Here is a 22,065-nt window from a genome sequence, read left to right as displayed (position 1 = left end):
GAAAGGGAGATAATCAGATGTAGGGACAGGTCTGAACAAGCAGAGAGCTGAGTGTGTGCATTGGGAAAAGGTCTTCTGACTCTAGGAAAATAAACAAGTGAAGGAGGAAAAGAGGAACCCAATCGTCCATGAGATGGAATCTGAAATTATTCTCTTATGTGTACTCTTCAGTGCAGCAATAATGGATGGGAAAAGTTATAGCCAGAGAGCCCAAACTCTGGACCAGGAGAAGCAGGCTTCTGTGCCTCTAAATTCTGGTACTTGCCTTCAGAGCCTCTGTATGGCTCGAGGCTGAAAAGCCTAAAACACCTGCTTTCTCTCGGTTAGCCGGCCCATATATCTTTGAAGGCAACCCTGCCAGTGGGCGAAGAGCAAGATGGCTCAGTGATAGTTCTCCTCCCTCGAAATAGTTCTTCACCCACGGCAGTTCCCTGGTGTCCGCTCTATTACCTTCCCAGCTTCAGACTCCCCATTTGTTAAAATTTCCCAGACTTTTAAACATTTGAATGCCAAGATGAACTAGACTCAATGCTTGTTTTCTATGGCGTTTGATCTATTTTTTCCTTTGATGCAATCGTATTATATTCGCTGTGAAGAGGGCAGAGAAATACAAGATGTCCCTCTTTTCATCTGCCCCACGTCTCCCAGCCTTCAGTTTCACTGGAAGACTCAGTCATTCTAGCGTCATGATAGAATCGTAATGGGTGTTATGAGTGTGATGGATAAAAATATGCACAGTGGGGAGAAGGCACCTTCTCCTTGCTCCAGAATTTTTGCAGATGGATTTCACCAAAAGCAAGTTGAAAGTCCAAGTAAATAACATCTACCCAAAAGACACTTCTGGATAGTTTGTTGATCATAATCTACAAGGACTCCAAAGGTTAGTGAAGCTGGGCTTGCCCGTGAAGAAACCATGAAGACCCTTCTGCATTTTTGATGGTTCTGTGGCATAAAGGCCAATGTATATGTTGCATATTCGTGTTAGAAGATCAGCAATTCCACCAATGGTTTCTTGAAGAGTTCTGGGATGAGATGATTTGAACCAGGTGATATGGGCATTCTTAGTTTGTACTGTCGGGTCCATAACTTTGTCACCGACCACTCTTTCCTATATTTGCTCAGACTCTGTCCCTGAAAATTGAGTCCAGTATATTCTGCAGTGAAGGCAGATGCAAAGAATTCATTAAGATTTTCTGCAATCTCTTTATCCTCCTTTAGTACTCCTTGAATTCTGTGATCAATCAACTTTTCCAGCTGCTTTCCTACCTAGTTTTCTGCTTTAAAACAGATTTTAAAAATTGTTGGTCATATTACCTATCTGTTTCTCAAGTCCTTTTTGCATCTCTTATTATTATTTTCCCTATTACTCACTTGGGCAAGGCTTGTATTTCCTGAAAGTAGCTTTTCTAGTGCTAATAGGTCATCCCCTGAAGGCCAGATAATGAGATGAGTACCTGGGAGAGTCTGTTTGGTTGGCATTATCCACTTGGACGTGCAACACACTTTTGATGGAGTCCCTCAGCAAGGAATCTGGAGCAGGCGTGGAAAGCTTTCTTCACACCACGCATAATTTTATGCACTTCTCTCATGCCTCTCCCCCATGATACTAGAATAATTGGGAGTCCTGCAATGACACTGGATGTCGGGAGACACAGGGCAGGGGAAAGAAAGTACATCTTGGATGCCTTCGACGTTGGGTGATTGGCCGTTCCCACTGACATGGCCCAGTCCCCAGCCAAAGTGCTCTCTGGAGGATTCCCCACAGGTGCTTCGGTTGTGGAGCCAACGTCACTGCCTGCAGCTTTTCCTAGCATTGGAAAACTCAGGTGCAGTCAAACCAGGCGCCTTGTGGCTGCTTCTCTCGCTGGAACAGCGCTGTGCAAGTCGACCTCTTGGTTGGGGGCGCTGCAGGTTAGACAAACCTGCTAGTGCACCGTTCTTCCTTCCACCTGGGACATTCTCTCCAATCACAAAGCAGAGGCAACAGCACGGACCCCTTTCCCTGTTATCCTGCAGGGGGTGTGGTTTGGGGGAAGGGCCAGCCGTTCCCCAGCCCTGCTTTAGCAGCCCTCAGAGTGCTTGTCAACCATGCTGGGGACATTGTGTTCCTTTTCATGGGCGCTCTCTCTGTCTCTCTCTCACACACACACAAACACAAAGCTGCCCTAATATTGTCAAGAAGATGAATGAGTTTTGCCTTACTCTCCCCTTCTGTGCTTTTCCTTCAATCCCCACAAACCTGAGGAGCATACTTCCTGCTCCGATTATGCATGGGACCACACAGCAGGTTTCCCACATGGATTCTGGGTAACCTGGCTGCAGGAAAACGGGCTTGACTTGATGCTGACCGAGCAAAGACACCGTTTAATGAAGAGGCCATTTTCAAAATAGGTTCTTGAGAGGCGATGAGAGAAGTTCGTTTCCCTGCTGCCCCCTAACCTTTATTCTCCTTCTCTCCAGCTGGTTTCTTTGCATATTAACTTTTCTGAACTGTACCTTATTATGGAGAGTTATCCATTTTGACAGATGGGGCAGTCAAAATACTGCAGGCTATCATTTCAGAGTTAAAGGTCAGCTTTCTCCAGCTTCACATCTACCTGCAGAAAAGCTTAACTTCCCATTGGGATTCCCCAGGGAACTTCAGGTAGGGGAGTATTTATCTGGCATGAGGAAATTAATATTAAATCACATGCCGAGACAGAGGGGGCGGGGGAGGAATATAATTGCACTTCCTTTGTTTTCTGCCTCATTAGAACTTGCAAGCCACATTTAATATTATTCCAGGGGGAAGTGAAAGTTTGGGTAATAAAGATGATCTGGCGGTGGCATATAGTAACTCATGGATGTTACCACATAGAGACTGCAGGATAAAATAGGATTTCAGTTGTCAAAATTCCGGTCAAAACACATGATGGAGAGGAAAGAGTGATCATCTGCAGCTGGTCTCCCATAAGCAAGCAAGGGCTATTTTAAGAGTAAGGGTAGGAGAGTAGGGATTGGTTTCATTTGTTGACGGGCGCTTACCAAATGATACAATTTCCCGATCCTTTGCACGAATGGGAGCTTTGCCCAAATTTCCCCAAACTTGTCCACGTGTCCCCATAGACCAGGGTGGGGCTGATTTCCTCCCTGGGGGAAATTTGCACAAAGTAGAGCATTCGTGCCAATTGATCTTGGCATCAGGAATGAGATGAACGGGAGCACAAAGGCAGTGATTCGCAAGCTGTTTCTGGAGGGTACGTGCTCATTTGCAGGGCTCTGAATCAGGGATGCTCACAGGTGAGCAGGAACCAAGAGTGAAGAAGGAGGCCACACAGGTAGAGGCTCTGGGGACGCTCAATGCCCCACCCTAGGTCCCGGCTCTTGCTGGATGCCCAGTAATGCCAGGCAGAGTGGCAATCCTGCTGGAAATGCCAAGGACTTTGTCTTTAGACCCTTCCTCATGTACTCCTGAAGCACTGCTACCAAATCACGGCCGTTTTTGCAAAACGTTTCTCTGGAGGCAATATCAACAGTTAAAGCACTGCAATTAAATGAACAGTGCCTCCCTCTCTCATCATTGTGTTGGAGACATTTCTTCATGTATAAATGCATAATCTCATTTATAAAAAAATCTTGGTTATTGGCAATGGAAGTTGCAACCTTTAAAAGGGCTCCTTGGCAGTCCTCCAAAATAAATTGTCTGAGCAGAGAGGCCAAAGTAACAAGATTGTTTTAAAAAAACGTTATTAACACACACATACTTGAGTCACAATGGCCGAAGTGGCAGAAAATAAACATAGCTTTCACTTGCAATTCGTGCTCATTAATATGCATTTGGATCCTGAAAACACCATTCAGGCTAGAGGAGACAGTGGGTTAGTGAAATTAGTGTGGATTATAATCTTTTTAGCAAAGCATCTAATTTAGATATTAAGCTTGTTTAACAGATGCAAGTCGCCTTGCTCTTTGAGGGAACGGTGGAGGTGACAGGGCCGTAGATAATTAATAGAAAAGGAGGGGTGAACACAGAGCCCCCAAGTCCTCCAGTATAATTTGCATTTTAAGATGTGGCCTCAAAAAGGGCTTAAGTGTGAGTTCCAAAGGTTCTCCCTTTATGTTTTGTTGTCATCAGGGCAGGAGCAGGCCGGAAGGAAAATATTCAAGAAACTCTGTTCTGCAGAAAAAATGGATTGGCTCAGTGCCTTTTTCGGCAAAGACGTTTATTCCAAGTAAATGCCAACAGGCATTTAGCAGCAGCATTTGTCAGCCAGATAAGGTGGCCTTCTTCTCTGATTTAGAGCAGCCCGTATTTTCTGCTGGGTGGACTGGACCATGGTGCGTTTTTGTTAACTTCTTGAAAAGAAAACTGGGAAGAGGCTTTAGGCATGTGCTTGAGGAGCAGCAGCTGTAGCTTTGGTGCCCTCGCAGATGTAAGAACCGACAAGTGGTCAGGCTGGGTCAGGCCCACCAGACCTTTCTAGGTCCATGTTCTGGATCCTACTCATGGGTAGCCAGATATATTAAGAAAGATATGCTGGCAGATCCCTCCGCTGCAAACCGTTCTCAGTATCCATTTTTCAACAGATTGGCCATCTTGGAACATGAGTGGATTCTGGCTATCTTTAGATCGCACCCAGACGTCCACTTTCACAGCAGCCTTAAGTGGGATATTCTGTGTGCCAGCAGCCATGGGACAGATGTAGCTGACTCAGACCAAGCCGGATGTTGGTCCATCTGCTTCCATATTGTCTGCAATACTAGGGTTGAACCAGATGGCCTTATTTGCACCCTCTAACTCTATTATTCTATGAATTGATAACTTGACAGCAAGGATGGGCGACCACTGCTTTCTTCTGAAGTCTGCATTCCCTTGGAAATGATCTGTCAGGTGCCCCGTGATGGTGGGAGATGAGCTTCAAATCAGCTGTAGCCAGGGTTGGAGCCATAAATAGGTGGGGTGAGCCTTCTAATGGTCTCTTTTCTTTCGGTCACCCTCATTTTTCTATGCCTCTCTCCTGGACAGAACCTTTTCTCCCTCTTGTTGCCTCCCCACTCAGCGTTCTGAGGAGGGTTTTTTTTAAAGCTCATTGCAGAAGTCCCAGACGGTTGCTGGCAGAGGTCTTCTGAAATTAGGTCAAAGGCGATAGGATGTCGGTTGGAGAGTTGCATGCAGACTATGGGCCACCAGTTGCTCACCACTGGTCTACAGCAGAATTGAGGAGAATGCAGTCTTCCAGATGCTGTTGGACTCTGGTACCCATCAGGCCTAGCCAACCTGGTCAATGGCAAGAGAAGAGGGGAGTAGCGGTTGACCGACATGTCAGTGCTACATGTTTCTCCTGCTGTGGTCTACGTGGTCTTCCGGTCTTACTTGGAGCTGCCATGGGATGGAGCTGGGAGCTTCTGCCTGTGGAACAGGAGCTCTAGCCCTGAGCGGTGGCCCCGTTCCTTCAGCTACACTACCAGGAGCCTGACCATTATGCATCTGGCAAAGCTTCCTTCACACACAGCTCTTTCCACTTGCTCATCGGCGTAGCTCAAACGCAGAGTCCACCTTGTTCTGTAGCACTCTATAAGCCCTAATTACTTGGGCTTTATGCCACACTCGCTGATTTAATAGAGTAGCTTCATTAATGTCCCGTTTAGTTGTTGCTGATAATCTCCGCTCTTGGCTGCTGCTTCCTCTGTGTTAACGGAGAATGACAGAGGCAATCGCAATTTGAAAGGGATTCTCAACATGCCACTGGTGGACCTTCTGCCCTCAATTGACCATCTCCACCATTTGATCGTAGGCTCACCTTTGGGCTCGCACGGAGACTTAAATAAAGCCATTATTCCCTGCTGCGAGTTGCTGTAGTTTCCAGCTCTTCCTCTGGCGCATTCCTCTTGGCGGTGCCGTCTAATCAGTTTTAGGTTTTAATTAAACAGCTGTCATTTGCTTCCTAGTTCTGTTGCGACCCGATGTTGTATTAAATTTTAATTTAGCCTAGGCTGAATAAGAAGTCGATTCCTTCAGACAACAAAGAAACACTATTAGCAGGTTACAGTTGTAATTAAGAAGAGCTTGGCTGAAGTGCTAACTTGTCAACTTCAGAGGAAGAATCTGGAATAAACATGGAGGTAATTATTACGCTGAGATGAAGGCTGCAACACGAGATGCACGCTACAACTTGACTGGGGGAAATTTCCTGTTCCGAGTGTGCTTCTTACTCTACCCCTGGAGCATTGGAAGATGACTCCACTCCCTCTCTTACCTCTGGAGCCTCAGCAAGCGCCACTGGCAAGATTTGGCTCCGTTTGTTTGCAGCCTGCATCAGTTTTGCCTGCATTGAACTGTCCTGAGCCCCTTTACACCTCAGTCTGCATTTTAAAGAAAAGCATGCATATAAATAAATATAAATATCAAACTATAAATATATGGAGCTGTCTGCTGGCCTAACAGAGAGGACGGGAGACTAGAGTCAAGCAGCTGGAAGACCGAGTCTGCCCAAATCTCTGCCATTGGCTTTATCTCTCTTCCCGGCTCGTTGAATCATATCCCAGCACTTTTCAGTTCAATGTAATTGTGAATCTGAATTTTATGCGTGCTTTCCCAAATATAGGCCATTCTCCTAATACTGAGAGGTTTAGAGAAACTTCTGTGTTTCAGTACTACAAGGAACATAATGAATGACTGCCTTTCCTGACCCATTTGGAATCTCAAATAGGCAGTGACTGCAGACCTGACAGGTCTCATTGTCTTATAGTACAATCCTATCGATGTCTGTGCAATTGTAAGCCCTGCTGGGATCACTGCGATTTCTTTCCCAGGTAAGTGGGTACAGTGCTGGAGCCTCGGGCATTTTTTTGTCCTGTGAATCACATCACAAGCTCAGATATATACACACTTCAGCCAGAGATGGCACTCAATTCTGGAAGGTATGAACTGCAGTAAAATGCAGACTTGGTCGAATCTTTCATATAAATCTATGCCCATGCATTCTACTGCTCATCAACAGACATGGAGTAATTCTTGCCATATTTTTCAACCCATACATTCCAAAGGATCTCTTGAAGTCTCAGCCAGTTCTAAAAATCTTACAAACATTTCATGCTGTTGCAGATTATGCCATGTTTTTCTTATTACAACAGTACAAGGGAAAATGGAAACAAGCAAGCAAAAACAGAATGCAGCCGGGAATGGTTGTGATCCATTCCCAAGTGTCCGTCAGGGAGTGACTCCAGAGAAACGCAAGCAATCTTGGGGGAGTGAAGGGCTGCCAAAGAGCTTTTCCAGAAGAGCACACTCAGTATAGGATAATACCCACTTTCCCTTAGTGAATCCATATTGCATTCTTTGGAGAATGTTTTCTTTGGAGAACAGCATTGCAAACTTTAAAGAAATGTAGACACAATTCATGTTCAACCATGTCCTGCAATTTGCACATATCCACAGCCCCTTAAATACATGACCCCTCCTTTAACAGAGACCCTGGATGGCTTTGTTTGTTTCCTCTTCCTTTCCCCTTCTAGCTAGCTCTCTGGTGGACAAATATATTCCCTGGAGTGCCTGCATAATGAGAGTCTCTGTGCAGTTCATTAAAACTTTATAGAAATGCAAATCCACCTTCTTCATCTTTATTATCCTTCTAATCATCTGTGCCTTGTAACATCATCATCATCATCATCATCATCATCATCATCATCTGTATATATGAAAAAACTAACAACTCATATTTTGCATTCTTTTTCTCCTCCTCCTCCTCCTCCTCCTCCTCCTCCTCCTCCTCCTCCTCCTCCACCAACATGAATCTTCTCTTCCTCCATCTAAATTCTGTGCCATTACACTGAACTAGAAGACAGCTGGGGAGGAATAAACCCAACCGGCTTTATGGCATGTAATTCAGCCCCCCAAAGAAAGGCATCGGCCATCTGTTTCCTGTCATCTGGAGTGTAGGGCAACAATGCCCATTTCCATCCTGTAACCTTCCATTTCAGAGCGTATCCCCCACATTTATGGGCAGCTCTTCACCAGATGTTCTAATCCTTGGGTGATCAAAGGATATCTCAGCAGAAGAATGAGGGTTTGTGGCTTTGGGGGAAGGGGGAGCGAAGGGATTGAGTGAATGGATTTGAGTGCTTCCATGAAGGATAATCCAAGTCTGCTTGGAGTGTGACGATGTGTGGCCTGCCGACAAACATATTTGAAGGATGCAACATCTAGGGTAGGATAGAAAAGAGCTCACAGGACAGGAACATCTGCCTCATACCAGGCCTGCCTGTTTTAGCCAAGGTTCCAGCAAAATTTGAGGTTCTCCTCATTCTCCCTTGGAGCTTGTTTCCCCTTCTTTGCATTCTGAAGTACAAGCTCCTCACCTAGTGCAAGGGAAAGACTGCCCTTCTTTCATGATGGGAGAAGGGGTCGAGATGGTCAGAGAGCCACTCACCCCATGGACTGGATCCATGGGGCTAGAGAGCCCTTCCGTCACACAGTCCTCTGCCCATACTCTGCAATGGCACAGTCCAAGATCAGTTCTAGCGTGAGCTGTTTGCCCAGATGTGGTGCCTTCCCCTCCTGGGCAGATGGGGCATTTCCACTTTGCTTGGAAACCCACTTGTGCCTGCGTTGCCAGTGGCAGTATGGAAACCTTGAACCTGAATGACGAACGCCACCCTTTCTGGCACATGGAGGTGCGTTCATGCACCTCCTTCGATTTTTTCCTTCAGTGTGCATCACTTCCTACAGCAGCCCTTGCAAGTGCAGTAGCAGCTTGGCTGGAGTAATTAATCAAGCGGTCTCCGAGGCAGCTTGCAGATGAATTCTGTGTTAATGGAGTCATTAGTGCACCATGTCGGAGAATGTGTTAGGGAGAAGATGTACATGACTCAGTGACCTCTAAAATATCTCTAGGTGGGGTTCATGGATAGAAAAATAAGAAAAGGTTTCTTAAAATTAGCATTTGACCTTTGGCATCCCAGCGTAGGTACTGCAGTGATCTAATGATGGAAATGAAGGCTTTGCTCACTAGGCCAGCGTGGCTATAAAGAAGAAAATCACGTTATAGCAATATCGGCTTACGGACACTTGAAGGCATTCAGGTTTAAGGAGTCCTACAACCGTAGGAACACACCTGGGGATTTGCAGGCCAGCTAGCAAATGGGGGAGCATCTTGAGAGCCTCCCAACTTCCTCCAGGGCCAACTAGTTAGGCTTAAAGCCCCTGTGTGACCTGTGATGGCTGCTGATTTGGTAGCTCCAGTACCACGACAGGCCACCAGCAGTGGTGGTGCTCAAGGGCAGAGCAGCTCAGAGACTTAGTTTATATTGTTAATTTATATTATTTTAATTGATTTATGTTGTGAGCTGCCCCGAGGCTTCGGCGAATGGGGTGGCATAGAAATTTTCTAAATAAATAAATAAACAAATAAACCATCCCCTGCCCAGCTGCCAAAGTAGAAGGTGAGGTCCAGAGGTGCACAAACCTTCAGTCTCTTTTTCAGAGCCCCTCATGCATGGAATGGACAATCTGCACTGGAATGGCTCCCAGAAGGGAAGGAGAGAAAGCTTTTCGCTCCCTCCTCCAGGGATCCTTAGACAGATCGCTGGTGTGTATGCATGTGTATCTGTGTGGGCACACATGTGTGGCCCGTAGCTCAGCACCATACATGGACTTTAGTGTCACAGTGGTTGCACACCCTTGTTCGAGAGACTCCCAGCACTTGTGATGTCCAGCACTTTACAGATAGGATCATACGGAGAAGCTTTTCCCTGTATGATACTGTAGGTGTCATTCCAGTTTTGAGGACATTCTCTGCCTTACCCATCACACACTCCAGAAGTGAACCAGCTCCTGAAGTCCAGGGCCATCTGGAGCACTCTCTGTCAATAACTCTTTAGCCGAATTCAAAGGTCCTGCGGATTCAACAGAGCCCTGCTATTATGTGTTGTGTCTTTCTTTTAGGACACCGAAGTCCTTAACACGGCCATTCTGACGGGGAAGCCAGTGTCTGTCCCAGTAAAAGTGGTTGCTGTTGAAGAAGACGGTTCAGTGAGAGATGTGTCTGGTTCCACTGAGTGCAGTTCAGCTGATGAAGAGATCATAAAGGTAAGGCTGGTATTCAGAACCCTTGGAGCATCTCAGCACGGAGTTTTGCATGCCGTTTCTAAATCTGACTGGCTTCCTAGGTGATACGATCATAAGCTCAGTGTGGCAAAGGTGACCTTCCCCTGCATCCAGTATTCAGAGAAGTCTTATTGCCTTTGTGTATGGAGATGCACGGAGTTATTATGGCCAATATCCCCTCATAATATTCATTTACTTACTCAATTTGTGTCCTGGCTTTCTGTCAAAAATGGCACTCAAGACAGCTAAAAATAGTAGTAGAAAAACCAGAGTTTTGATGAAGATGTTAAAAAAAAAAACCCCAATTAAACACAATACTCAAGATACAGCAGTGGCAAGAAACACTAGAGTGTATCTTATATGTATCTGCTGGTTCATCGCCACTTTCTCTAGGTGGTGAGAGCAGACAGGGAAGGAACCTAAATAGGGCAACAGAAATGCAAGAGGGAGGCAGAGACATGGGCGGAGGAACTGAGAATTTGCACAAAGAGTGGTCTTAAAAGAAAAGGGAGCCGCAGCTGCTCCTCCAAAGAGTGTGGTGGGGAATGAGAGTGTCCAGCCGTGGCAGAAAGCACACGTCAGCTGGAAAAGTGAGTGGACTATAGTGGCTGGACATTCATTCATTAATTTATTATATTTATATCCCACCTTTCTCCCTTGTGGAACTCAAGGTGGCTACTTGCAGTTCCCAGGTGGTCTCCCCTCCAAGCTCAGGCCAGCCCCAGACCTGCTTAGCTTCAGAAGGATGGATGCCTTCTATGCCATTGGACCACATGCTGGGTAAATTCCAAGCTGTTGACCATCTACTTGCAATCTGATGTGGTACAGTCCTCTCTCAGGACTGTAGCATTCCATTCCCACCTCAAGCCATGCCTGAAAAGTGCTTGAGCTTTAGTACCTCCTAAATATCTTTGCTGCTCTTGGAAACAGAAATTTCCCTCTGCTAATTACCTCTTCTCTTCAATGCATTTACGACCTGACATGTCGGCCTGGCATGTCCCCTGCGGATTTCTGTTTGAACTTCCAAGACAAGCAACTTTGTATTTTTAAGTCATCGGTCTAACCTGTTTTTTTCCTTTTTTCATCGACAAGACCAGCCATGACTTCAAAGGCAGGAGAGGCTTTGTCAGAGAATCATTAACTCAGATCTTAAGTGGGCAGGGAAAATATTAGGACTGGACTATAATTCATTCTGGAAAAGACAGCTCGGGTTTTTCACGAGGCCTTGACATTCACCTCCTCGCCTTGCTTTCTAAATGACTTTGAATGAGTTCATTATCAGGTAGCATGAAAGTGCCCGGTGAGGGGAGAAAGCTGGGGGAGTTCACTAGATCATTTTGCAATGGCGCATTCTCTGGATAAGGCGTGCGAGACTCATTTTTTGCAGACGTTGGGAATATCTTTTCTTCTCCCTGTCACTTCCAGGGCAGGGGTACGTGCCCTTTCCCACTCCAGGGTCGCATTCCATTGCAGAGAAACTCTTGGGGAGGGGCTGCTTTCCAGGAATTCGGGAATCGGAGGGGGGGAAGGCAATAGCTATGTGACCAAATACCAGCCCCTGAGCGTTGACGCGTTTGACGCCCCTATTACTGTAAGTTTTTGAGGAGGGATTCTGAGCATTTAGAAATCTGGGGGAACGGCACCAAAGAAGAGAAAAAATGAAGCTATTCATGCCTGGGGGAAGGGGGAAGGCTCAGGGTTAGCCGCATTTGACCCCCAGCCCAGACTTTTTCAGCCCTATTCTAAGGGGTGTTTAATTCTTAAACCAAGGAGCAGAGAAGTGGACTCTTCCCCATGGCTTAGTCTTTCCCAATCTGGGAAAGTCTTTCCCTCCAGTGCCCAGAATTCCTGATCACTGACCATGTTGGCTGGGGCTGATGGGAGCTGAACTCTGCAATGTCTTGTGGATGTCTTAATTGTGGGTTTATATTTATTATTGGAGGCTGTGGTACTTTCGTTTTTTATCTTATTTTATTGTTGCTATTGTGAACCATCCCGAGATGTCAGTGATGGGACAGTATACAAAAGTGTTAAACAAACAAACAAAACTTCTGGGTGGTGCCACCAGGCGGGGAGCCTGCTGTCGCCTCTTTCTAGTCTGTCTCATATAGGCCCATGCGCACCCATAAACCTGTAGAAAATCATGCACTTCAACTGGATGCTTTCTTATTTATCACTCTGTGATGAACTGCAGCTGTCATAAGCCCCCATAGTTATATGAGACCATTTGCGGGGGGGGGGGGGGGGCTTCCTTTCCCCCACCCCATCACGTCATTTCTGCACACAGACATGGGCTAAGGTAGCTTTGTGGTCTGATCTTGGTGTTAATTGAGTTTCTAATATCTTTGCTGAAGCAGTTTGGTGTGACTAAGCATTGAGTTAAGCTAGGTGCAGAAATATCATTAAAAGGGATTAGGTGCCTAAGAATAATATTAGTAACTCTGAGCAGTGCGGGAAGGTGCTGCATTTCAGAATGCTGCATTTAAAAGATGCATTTGGTGACACAGATATCATGCTGGACCAGCCTGGCTTACCATGGAAGCTTTTCAATTGTGCAGAAATCTTCCCCTTGCACTGAATGCGTGCGGGGGAATCCTCTAATATAGTGGGAGATACATCAGAAGGAATGCCTCCTACAGTCAGTCACTGACTCAGGTATGTGTTTGCCCTTCATCACCTGTTCTTAACCCAGTAGGAGACATACCTCAGACAGGAAAACCTGTAGCTTTGCCATCTCCCAAAAGATCTGCTGCTCACCCCAAAGGCGTACAGTGGTAATCCTATGTCATGTATTTAGTTGATTTGTATCCTACCTTTCTACAAAGAAATCCACTCCAGCTTGCTTACAGGGGCACTGAAACTGGCTAAACAATAAAGCAGTCCATCAGATATGAGAAAGACTTAGCAGTTCCAGAATAAGCCGGGCACACAACATGAAGGAGACCAACTTACAAGCCAGAGGGCTTCTTGGATATAGGAGACTTTGCCTGGTGGCAGAAAAATAGCAGAGATGAGTGAGCCTTTGGGAAGGAGTTCCAAACTTGCATCCATGCATGTGTGTGAATGCCCGCTTCTGCGAATAAGCGTGCGTGAGCTGACTGAATATTTCCAATGAACATTCACAATGCAACCTTGTACAGGCGCTGGCTCACTTCTGTGCCAGTCAAGCCAGCTCACACATGCCTCTGCGCAGAAGCGTGCATTCACACATGTGCATGGATGCAAGTTTGGAAATGCGCCAGCATTCCCTGAGACATGTGCTGCTCCGTATGCTCATGTCTGGGAAGAAGCTTGGACTTCAAACTTTAAATTAAAATTTATATTGAAATCTAAATAATTTTAGATTTCAAACTCTCATACTTTCCTGGCTGCTAGTCCATGTTGACAATGCTAGGCTACCCCTAGTTAGATCTGGATTGGGATTTTCATCCTCCTGTTGGATTCCTGACACAGCACTGCCATTTGGATTGTCTTCTCCCAGAATGATCTGCTGCCATGACCCTTCAGCCAGGTCATGATACAACTGTTCTTGTGCTGCTTTCTCATTCATTCATCAGTCAATTTACAATATAAATCATTGTTTCAGACTGTGAGGTGCTGTCATTACCTTGGTGAAAGGGAATTCTATAAATGCAGGAAACTGATTGATCAATTGATCGATTGATCGATTGATCAATCAATCAATCAATCAATCACACAGGAACCTGGGAATGACTCAGTTGCTCAGTTTTCCTCCACATCTTTCATATGCACTATCCACTTGTCTTCAGAAGCATTGGTCCTTTTCTTCTCCGCCCTAAGCAAGCAAGATGCTACAATACAACTAATCAGGCAGCGTCTGTGTAATTGCCTAATTTTGTGCTTCTTCACCCCATTAATTCTGTCCCTTGTTGCTCTTTCTAATTGCTGGAATGTGTCATGTCCTGTTGCCCATGACGAATGGCATGGCATCCTTAACCTCTGAGGCCTGCTCAGTTGATTCTAGTAAAGCAGGTTGAGTAAGATGGCTGACGGGAGGGATGATGGGAGCCTGCCCCAGCTCTGACCTTTCTGGGAAAAGGCTAGAATGCATGGTCATTGCGACGGGAAATTCTGACATGATCCATGCCTTGGTTTTGAGCTACTTCAAGCCCCTGAGGAGTATTGTGTTCTGTTGCTCTTAACATGGCCAGCAAAGCTGTACAAAAATTCATGCAGAGATTAGGTGAGAGTCTGCAGAAAATAATGGACTTAATGGGCCCATAATCTGGCTCAGTATATGGCAAATATGTCCATACATTCGTGATCACGTTAGACTGCAGTGGAAAGTATGGAAGGTGTGGATGAAAGGATGGATGGATGAGTACCATCCTTTATTCAGGCCAAGGAAGAAACCATACTCATTTTCCATTTCTTCTTCCATTTTGTAAGTCTACCAGTAAAACAAGTGCAGGAGTTGATGGAGCAATCAACCATGTGTGCCTATTGTTGAATAATCTTTTTGAATAATCTAAAGCATTATTCCTTACTATCACCAGGAATGATGATAAGTATGAGTCCTAGATATTTAGCTTTCCTGGTGGCCTTCCATTCAGGCAGCTTCAGCAAGGCAGCGACGTCATGTACCATGTCTGTAGATCGATGCCCTTATAAAAATTAGGCTCTCGGAAGGTGGGAGAGTGAGCTGAGTTGGGAGTTGCCTCCATATGGTGAAGGGTGCTTGCTGTCCCCTCTGCCACTTCTTTCACTCCAGCTTCCATATATCTCCGATCTAGAAGTGGGGAAAACAGTGGGAGTTCTGCTGTTGGGGTGCACCAACAGGGGGATCCCAGCAGTTCACCTCTGATTTCAGATCAGAGACAGCAGTGAGGATGCTGAGCAGGTTCCTCTGGGGAGGAGCTTGAAGTCTATCCATCCCAGTCCTGCAGGATCCCCAGGAGGCAGTGGCTGGATTGGGTGCTTCATGAGCACTGCACTTCTGCAATGCAGTCCTGTCCATCAAGGTTGGGTTTCAGTAGGGAAGGCAAAAATAACCTGGAGAAAATGAACTCTGAATCTGGAAAGCCCGGGCTCAGTTGGTAGATCAGAAACAGGCTAGATTTAGGCATGGCTGATCAGGACTTTCTCCAGGTAACTAAACGAAGGCTTCTCACCTATATGATGGGGTGCTGGTGCTTCAGCAGAGAGCAAAGGCCTGCTTAGGAAATTAGGCCAGATGGCTCTGTTATCAGTGGGGGGCCACCTAAGCTTGAAAAGGGTCATTACCTTATTGAGCTGCTCTTAGGATTATTATTATTATTATTATTATTATTATTATTATTATTATTATTATAACATTTCTATGCCGCCCCTTGCCGAAACCTCGGGGCGGCTTACAACATGATAAAATACATTGAAATACAATAGTACATAATAAATTACCATTAAATATAAAAATACAAAAAATACATTGATTTACAAATACAAAATTAAAATTATCAGTATAAAATAAAAATATAGGATGAAAGGGTGCTAGGGTTTGCACCATGAGAGAATCTTCTGAATCTGGAAAAGCCATGTCATATGCTCTGGAAAGACCTGATAAGGGGAATGGAGACATCTCATCCCAGTTGTCAGTTCGCTGCCAAACTTTGTTATCTAGCATCATGGAATGCCTTCGCTACCGCTATGGTCAATTTAGGAAGGACAAAGAAGTGGTGTCTGGTAGAGAGAGAGAGAGAATAGTGTCACACAGGATAAAAAACCGGAAAATACTGCAATTGACTTAAAGTAATGAAACTCAAGATTATTTGGCAGAACCCTGAGGATAACATCATACCTTAAATACCTTGAGCTATAATTTTGTATTGATTCTGTGTCCTATTTATGCTTAATCTTGGAGTCATGGCTATTTTTCCATATGGCTTTCCAGTCATCCTGAAGGACAACTTTTTAATAGGTCCTTTTCCAGGGCTGGATGAATCTGTCAATGTTGGTTTCCCTCCATTTCTTGTCTTTCTGGTCTGAAGTTCACTTCAACCTTAACTTTGCGTATGTGCGTGTGTTTTAATGCGATGAAGACATGAACAGTTTTGTGACCATGGCACCTAATCCTTGTATTTTTCCTATGGATTTTTGTTTAATTTTCTCATATTTTGCAAACTCCTTCCCTTATATAATGCATTTCTAACATCCTCCTTTTTGTACGGAGCTCTCTACTTCAAAATTAGAACTGTAGGTTTCTAGGGTTAATGGAACATGAGCTGGCACAGTGTTTTTAAAAAGTAAAATTAGAACATTTGCACTAAAAGATAAGCACATTTCCCCCCCATCCTTCCCTTTTCCAAAAAGATAAAAAAAATCTGTTCACATTTGTTGAAATACTCATGATGTGGCTGAATAATTCTTGTTAGCCTCGCAGCCACTCCATCCCACTTCCGGGATCATTCCTGTGCTTTTTCTTGCATGTTCGAATCTCCAAAGTTTGGATTTTGTGCTGGCCTTGGCTGGAAAAGGAAGCTGGGTATTTACTTTCCTTTTCTTGAGATGCGTAATCAGCTTTATGCTCCCCCCTCCCCACCCGGCTCTTTCTCTGCTCTGTGAGCTTTAATCAGATTTTGCTAAACATTGCTTGAGTGAATGTGTTTGTGGTTTAATTTACCGCACCTGCCTTTTGGCAAAGTGTTCCAAGAGGCACTCCCTGGGGAGCTATAATTGACACTGAAGACAGGGATGATGAGCCTGACAAGGCACTGTCTTTCTGAAGTACCTGCAGTTAATTTATGTGACATAAAAGCTCTTGCCAATGACAGATCCCGTCTCCTTTCTCCCTCAGGTGGAAGGTTCTGAGGGTATTTTACATTACTATTGGCTTGATTTTTATTTTGACTTCGGAAATGCAGACGGAGGAACTGCAACAGGGAGATGGTTTCTTGGAGCCCAGTCCTTTGCCCCCTTCCATCAGAGGGCGTATATTTCCTTCCAGGGATGTTCAGGAATGCCAGTGAATCAAAAAGCCAGTGAACAAGAATGTGGGAAGGAATGTAGTTCTTGAGGGATTTGTATGAGTTCTTGAAGCACCCATCATGTTTAAACTTTTGAAATGGCACCCCTGCAAAATGTGCGTGTCCGAAAATACAGATTTGGGCATGTTTGCTTGCACAGATGTGCATTTGTTCAAATTCTCTCCGGCTTGCATTTTCATGCATTGGACCTGTGGGGCAAATGCCCATTTTTCCTTTCTTCTTTTCTTTTCTCTTTTCTCTTAAAAAAGAAAAACAAAAATCAAAAACCCAAAACAAACCTTACTTCCAAGAATGCAAACACATTCGGTGAAGCATTCAGAGAAATGCAAGCAGCTTGAGCAGTGCAGCCAAGTTGAAATTGCTCCAAGGCCTGGAACTGGTTGTGAATGAATTCTGCAGGGCTCCCCCATGCTTCCCCCCAATATAGACAACGCAGAAAAAGACCCAGACGGACTTTGTGTCCTGGAATCCAGCCACTTCATGCATTCTGTGCAGCATAGAAAATGCATCCACTTACACGCCCACATTTGAAATGTCCAGAAGCAAAAATACACACAGTTCCAAAATGCCGTTGATAGAGGTGAACAGTTCATATTCAGTGAGATTATTATATGCAAATTTCCCCACATTTTAACATATGCACACAATTAATTGGATGTATTTATTTACGGAATTGAGTAAAACCTCCTGCTTCTGTGGAATTAATTTGGGAAAAGAAGGAAGACCAAGGAATGAGCCTATAAAGGTCTGGCATTCCCTATTTCTAATACACTGTGTGTGCATGCCCCCCTCCCCCACACACACCTCTTAGAAAGCAAGCACAGCCGTCCACCGCATTTTGCTCCCTCTTTGTTCTTCCTGCCAATACTTACCAAAGAAGTCACAGAGAAGTATCAAAGCGAATTAGCATAGGTCTGATCTCTCTTTCCCCTCCAAAACGTTTTTGTTCGGGAACCTCCCCGTGCTTTGCTTTCTGGGAGAGAGCGAAGTGTCTTGAAGTGAGGCCTGAGCTGACAATCTCTTTGCAAAGGCGCATCCGGTGCCAAGAGGAGATGACTCTTCACAGGCGATCGATCGGACTGTGGGTGCATTGGGGAATGGAATGCCATCCGGCTGAAGAATTGGTGACCTAACCCCCAGTCAAATCCATATTGCCATCACAGGCCAGACGTGGGAGGCAGACGCGATTGGGAACGGAGAACAGAGACAGCAAGGCCACTGTGGCTCTTAAAAGCATCCCTTTCATGCCCGGTCAATAGCGCTTGCAGCCTGCACAGAGCGCACTTAGAGGAAGCGCCGTGCCAAACATGTCCCCCACATTTTTTGTCCATTCCCACTTGAGCGGATGCAAAAACGAGAAGTTGCTAGGGAACTTTTTGCACTTTGCACGCGGAAGGCCTCGGGTTCAAGCCTTGACATCTCTGGATAGGACTGCTGTTGGGCGCTGAAAGTATTTTGCTAGATGGACCCATGGCCCATATGGCAGCCTCCTAGGAACGCGTATTCTAGTTCAGTCTGGCTCAATGGGAAATGCAAGAAATAAAAGGCAGACTTTTCTGACTATGTGGCAGTAATGAAGAGTCAATGTGTTCTTGTTTTCACCACCCATTGTATAAAGACCAAAGAGACAGATTACGGAGAGAATTTATGAGGAAAATTATAGGCATTTACAGAGGGGCTGGTAATTTATGATCCCCTGGCTGATTTAGATGTCTTTGTAAGCTGTGGGACAGCGCTGAGTGCCAAAGAGCTGAGGACTTGGAGATAAACCGCGGAAAGACGGCTCATGAGGAGCTTTGTGTGGGATTGTAGTCAGTGCCAGTGTGTTGGTGTTTCAGCGTAGATTTCCAACCGACTTAGCAATGGCTCCCCTCTTGATTAGGGTGTTGTGATGGGCTGCAGTTGATGCAGATACATGAAGCTGAATGATAGCATGGTTAGCAAGCAGGACTTTTTTCTGTGTGTGTGTGTGAAAATTTCACAGATTTTCTGGCCTTAGCCCCATGGGTTCCATTCTGTTTGGGCCTCAGCAGCATGCTTTGCATAAATGGTGCACATTTGCACAAATTGCAGAGCGGAGGCCTAACTTTTGCCCACATCTGTCAGAACATTTGAGGGGGCCAAGGAGGTGTGTGTGCCCATGCTATGTGAGGGTGATACTTCCAGACTGCTCACCTGAAATGTTAACAAGGCCAAACACCCACTCATATCTAATGAATTGGTCCCAATTTGTGTAGGTCACACCAGAGATATGTAGTTCTTAGCTCCAAATTCAAGCCAATATTTTCTGCGATTTCATGGAACCTGAATCTTTCCCCTCCTTGACTCAGCCTGGCCTTGTCCATAAGGTCAGAAATGTGCCCAAAGTCTATTGAGCTAAGACAGAAAGAGTTTTTCAGTGTCACACACCAGTACCCAATGAGCTTTGTACCAAGTGTGATCTAGAATCCAGTTTTCCCCCGTCTTAGTCTAGCATGGTTCCACCACACCTGGGAATTTGGACGAAAATTGCTTTGAATCTGGAGGTTGTCTATGTCCATCATGACCAGGAAAGCTTGGAGAATTCATTGCCCGCCTCATTCCCAGGGATTTTTCTGGGGAATGGGGGAAGGTGGGCCAATGGACTCTGGATTGAGACTCAACATATGTGCAGGTTTCACCTAATGAAACACTAATTCTCTGGAACAGGTTCAGGCATGCAATTAAAATCAGTGGGAAATGAGCCAGTGCTGTCTGACTGGGTTTTACTGGATAAACAATGCTTAATCCCAGTTGGGACTCCAGCCATTAAATAAAAGCCATATGGATGTTTGCTTAAGCTAACGGTTCTCAGTGCGGCTTAATCTGCAAAAAGTTGAAGGATCAAATGCTTAGTCTGCTCTGAAGAGTGGTCTCAATGAATGGGATTCAAATCCTCTTTTATTCTTAGTAGGGCTTGGTTGGAACTGGTCTAGCAATTAATTTTCAACCGTTACTGAAAGCTCAGTTGCTGCCCCCTCGCTTTGGCAGGGTTACGCTCCTTGTTGGGCAGTGTCCCTGGTGTTCAACTCAATGGCGCATGGTTGGCTATGGTGTGGTGGCACCATCATGTTCAGTTGGCGTTTCTTAATGGCCTTGGGGAGCGTTCATGAGAGAGATGGCTCTACAGGCTCACCTTGACCACCTCTTCCTCCTCTCTTGACCTCCATCTGCCTCGTCTGCCCTGCCAGCATTCCTTGCCTCATTTCTCTGGCACATTGGCTTCCTCCCCATCAGCTCCAGAATCTGACTACCATCCTGTCTGGACTGTGCCTGTTCTCTTTCTTTACTTGCATGGTGCCCTTTGGCTACTCCGTCCCCATCCCCAGCAGCAGCTCCAGGGCCTGAGAGCTCCTGGACGACGCGAGCTTCTGCACGAGTGGCGGCATGGTGAGGAGTGGCTTCCCACAAGGAATCTTGTGGATCCCCCTCTCCTGCCAGGGCTCCACTGCCATGCAATGCGCGCTCCTCCCCGCAGGCCCTTTCCTTCAAATTAAGCCCACATTTGAAATTGAAATCTGGGCACAGCTGGTGCGCCGCTTAACAATTCTCTGAGCTGTATGCCCTACATTCCATGTGGCAGGTTTTCAAATCCTCATTGTACGTTCATGGATCATTGCACCTCCTCTAAGCTTCTGCAATTGTCTTTTATTGTTAAAAAACAAAATGTGAATGTCTTCCGTGCTGTTCAGTGCCTTTTAATGTGGGGTTGAAAGGTAACAAGAACTCTGGGGGGATATAGATAGATAGATCTATATCCAATGTCAAGTAGGGCTCCTTATCCACTCCAGATTTTACCCTGCACTCTCAAGGAACTGCTGATGTGGATTCTTTCCATTTAACTTTCCCCCCCATGACAGGGAGTGATGCACTGGGGGAGGACGCATTCCAAGCTGAACCCAAACCTTGGGTGTTCTGTCTCGGCTCATAATGAGCTTGCCATTATGAGCTGCCCCATTTCGAATATTGAAGGTATCACTGCTCGGAACGATTTTCCTGTCAGCACAAATGGAGTAGGAGATGCAAAAGCAGACTGTCACTGTCGCAGGGAAAGAATGTATAATAACAGCAGTGATATTGCCCCGTGCTTCCCAGTCTTCAGAGCGCCAACTTTTTCATCACCTGAAAATTACTCCTGGCTCTCCCACCCTTTTAATAGTACAGATGCAAATGACTGGAACAATGGAAAAGGCCCCTTGTATTCATAATTATAATTGTGATAATTGTGGCTATTACATCTATCAAATATCCACCAGTTATTGTGTGGTTGAACTGGGGATGGCACAATTAGAGGTTGTGGGTGTGGGAAGCGATCAGAGTGTTTATGTCCTTAGAACCATGATTTGTTAATACAGATAGACAGAGTGGTGGAGTTAATATTTACTTCAGAAACAAAAATCAGCTCCTTCATAGAATTCTGGTGTATTATTGAGCACTACACTTCGGTAACACAAGGTTGCTAGTGTCAAAGACTCACATAGCCCAGTTTGCTATTCCTGTGCATTTTTGAATGAAGAAAAAAAAAATGAAAGAGTGGCCCAAAGATTTCAAATGATTTCATGAAACTCAGTCAGTCTTCCCTGAAAATTAATGAAATCTATTTTCTTAACAGCCACTATGACTTTGCCAAAAGAACGCACCTTGTATTTCGAGTGAGGCAGCCAAAGAGATTTTTTTTTTCCAGTGGAGAGATTAATAGGAGTTCCTTCAGGGAAATAAACTCTTTTCTCTTTACCAGAAACAACAGCTAAGAATTTGAAGTGGAGGTGGGAGGTATCAGATAGAAATATAAAGGTTGTTGCCTTTTTAATGCATAGGTTGTGATTTTCTTTCCTAAGGTCAGGTACCCCGAGTTCCAGTTTGTGTAGCTTAAGGATGTTGGTGGGGTGCTTGGACAGGTTTGTGTGACCATATCCATAGTGGCTCCGTGCTCCTCGTGGCTGACAAAAGCTGGCAGGAGGGGACAACTGCCTGGACCAG

At 45.3% G+C, this 22,065-nt stretch overlaps 1 protein-coding gene across 1 annotated transcript in view; it reads left to right on the top strand.

Moving 5' to 3' along the window:
• The window catches only part of TMEM132B (transmembrane protein 132B), a 140,852-nt gene that overhangs the window by 103,074 nt on the left and 15,713 nt on the right, over positions 1 to 22,065 (top strand). The window contains exon 5 of the mRNA XM_044440945.1: positions 9,923 to 10,066. Within this exon, the coding sequence (XP_044296880.1) occupies positions 9,923 to 10,066 (144 nt within the window). The remainder of the gene's footprint in view (positions 1 to 9,922; positions 10,067 to 22,065) is intronic.

The sequence above is a fragment of the Varanus komodoensis genome, unplaced genomic scaffold (assembly GCF_004798865.1).
Source record: "Varanus komodoensis strain SLA01 unplaced genomic scaffold, ASM479886v1 scaffold38, whole genome shotgun sequence".
In the NCBI taxonomy this organism is placed as follows: domain Eukaryota; kingdom Metazoa; phylum Chordata; class Lepidosauria; order Squamata; family Varanidae; genus Varanus; species Varanus komodoensis.
The sequence above is the reverse complement of the archived record's forward strand: the minus strand, read 5'-3'. Positions and strand labels throughout refer to the sequence as shown.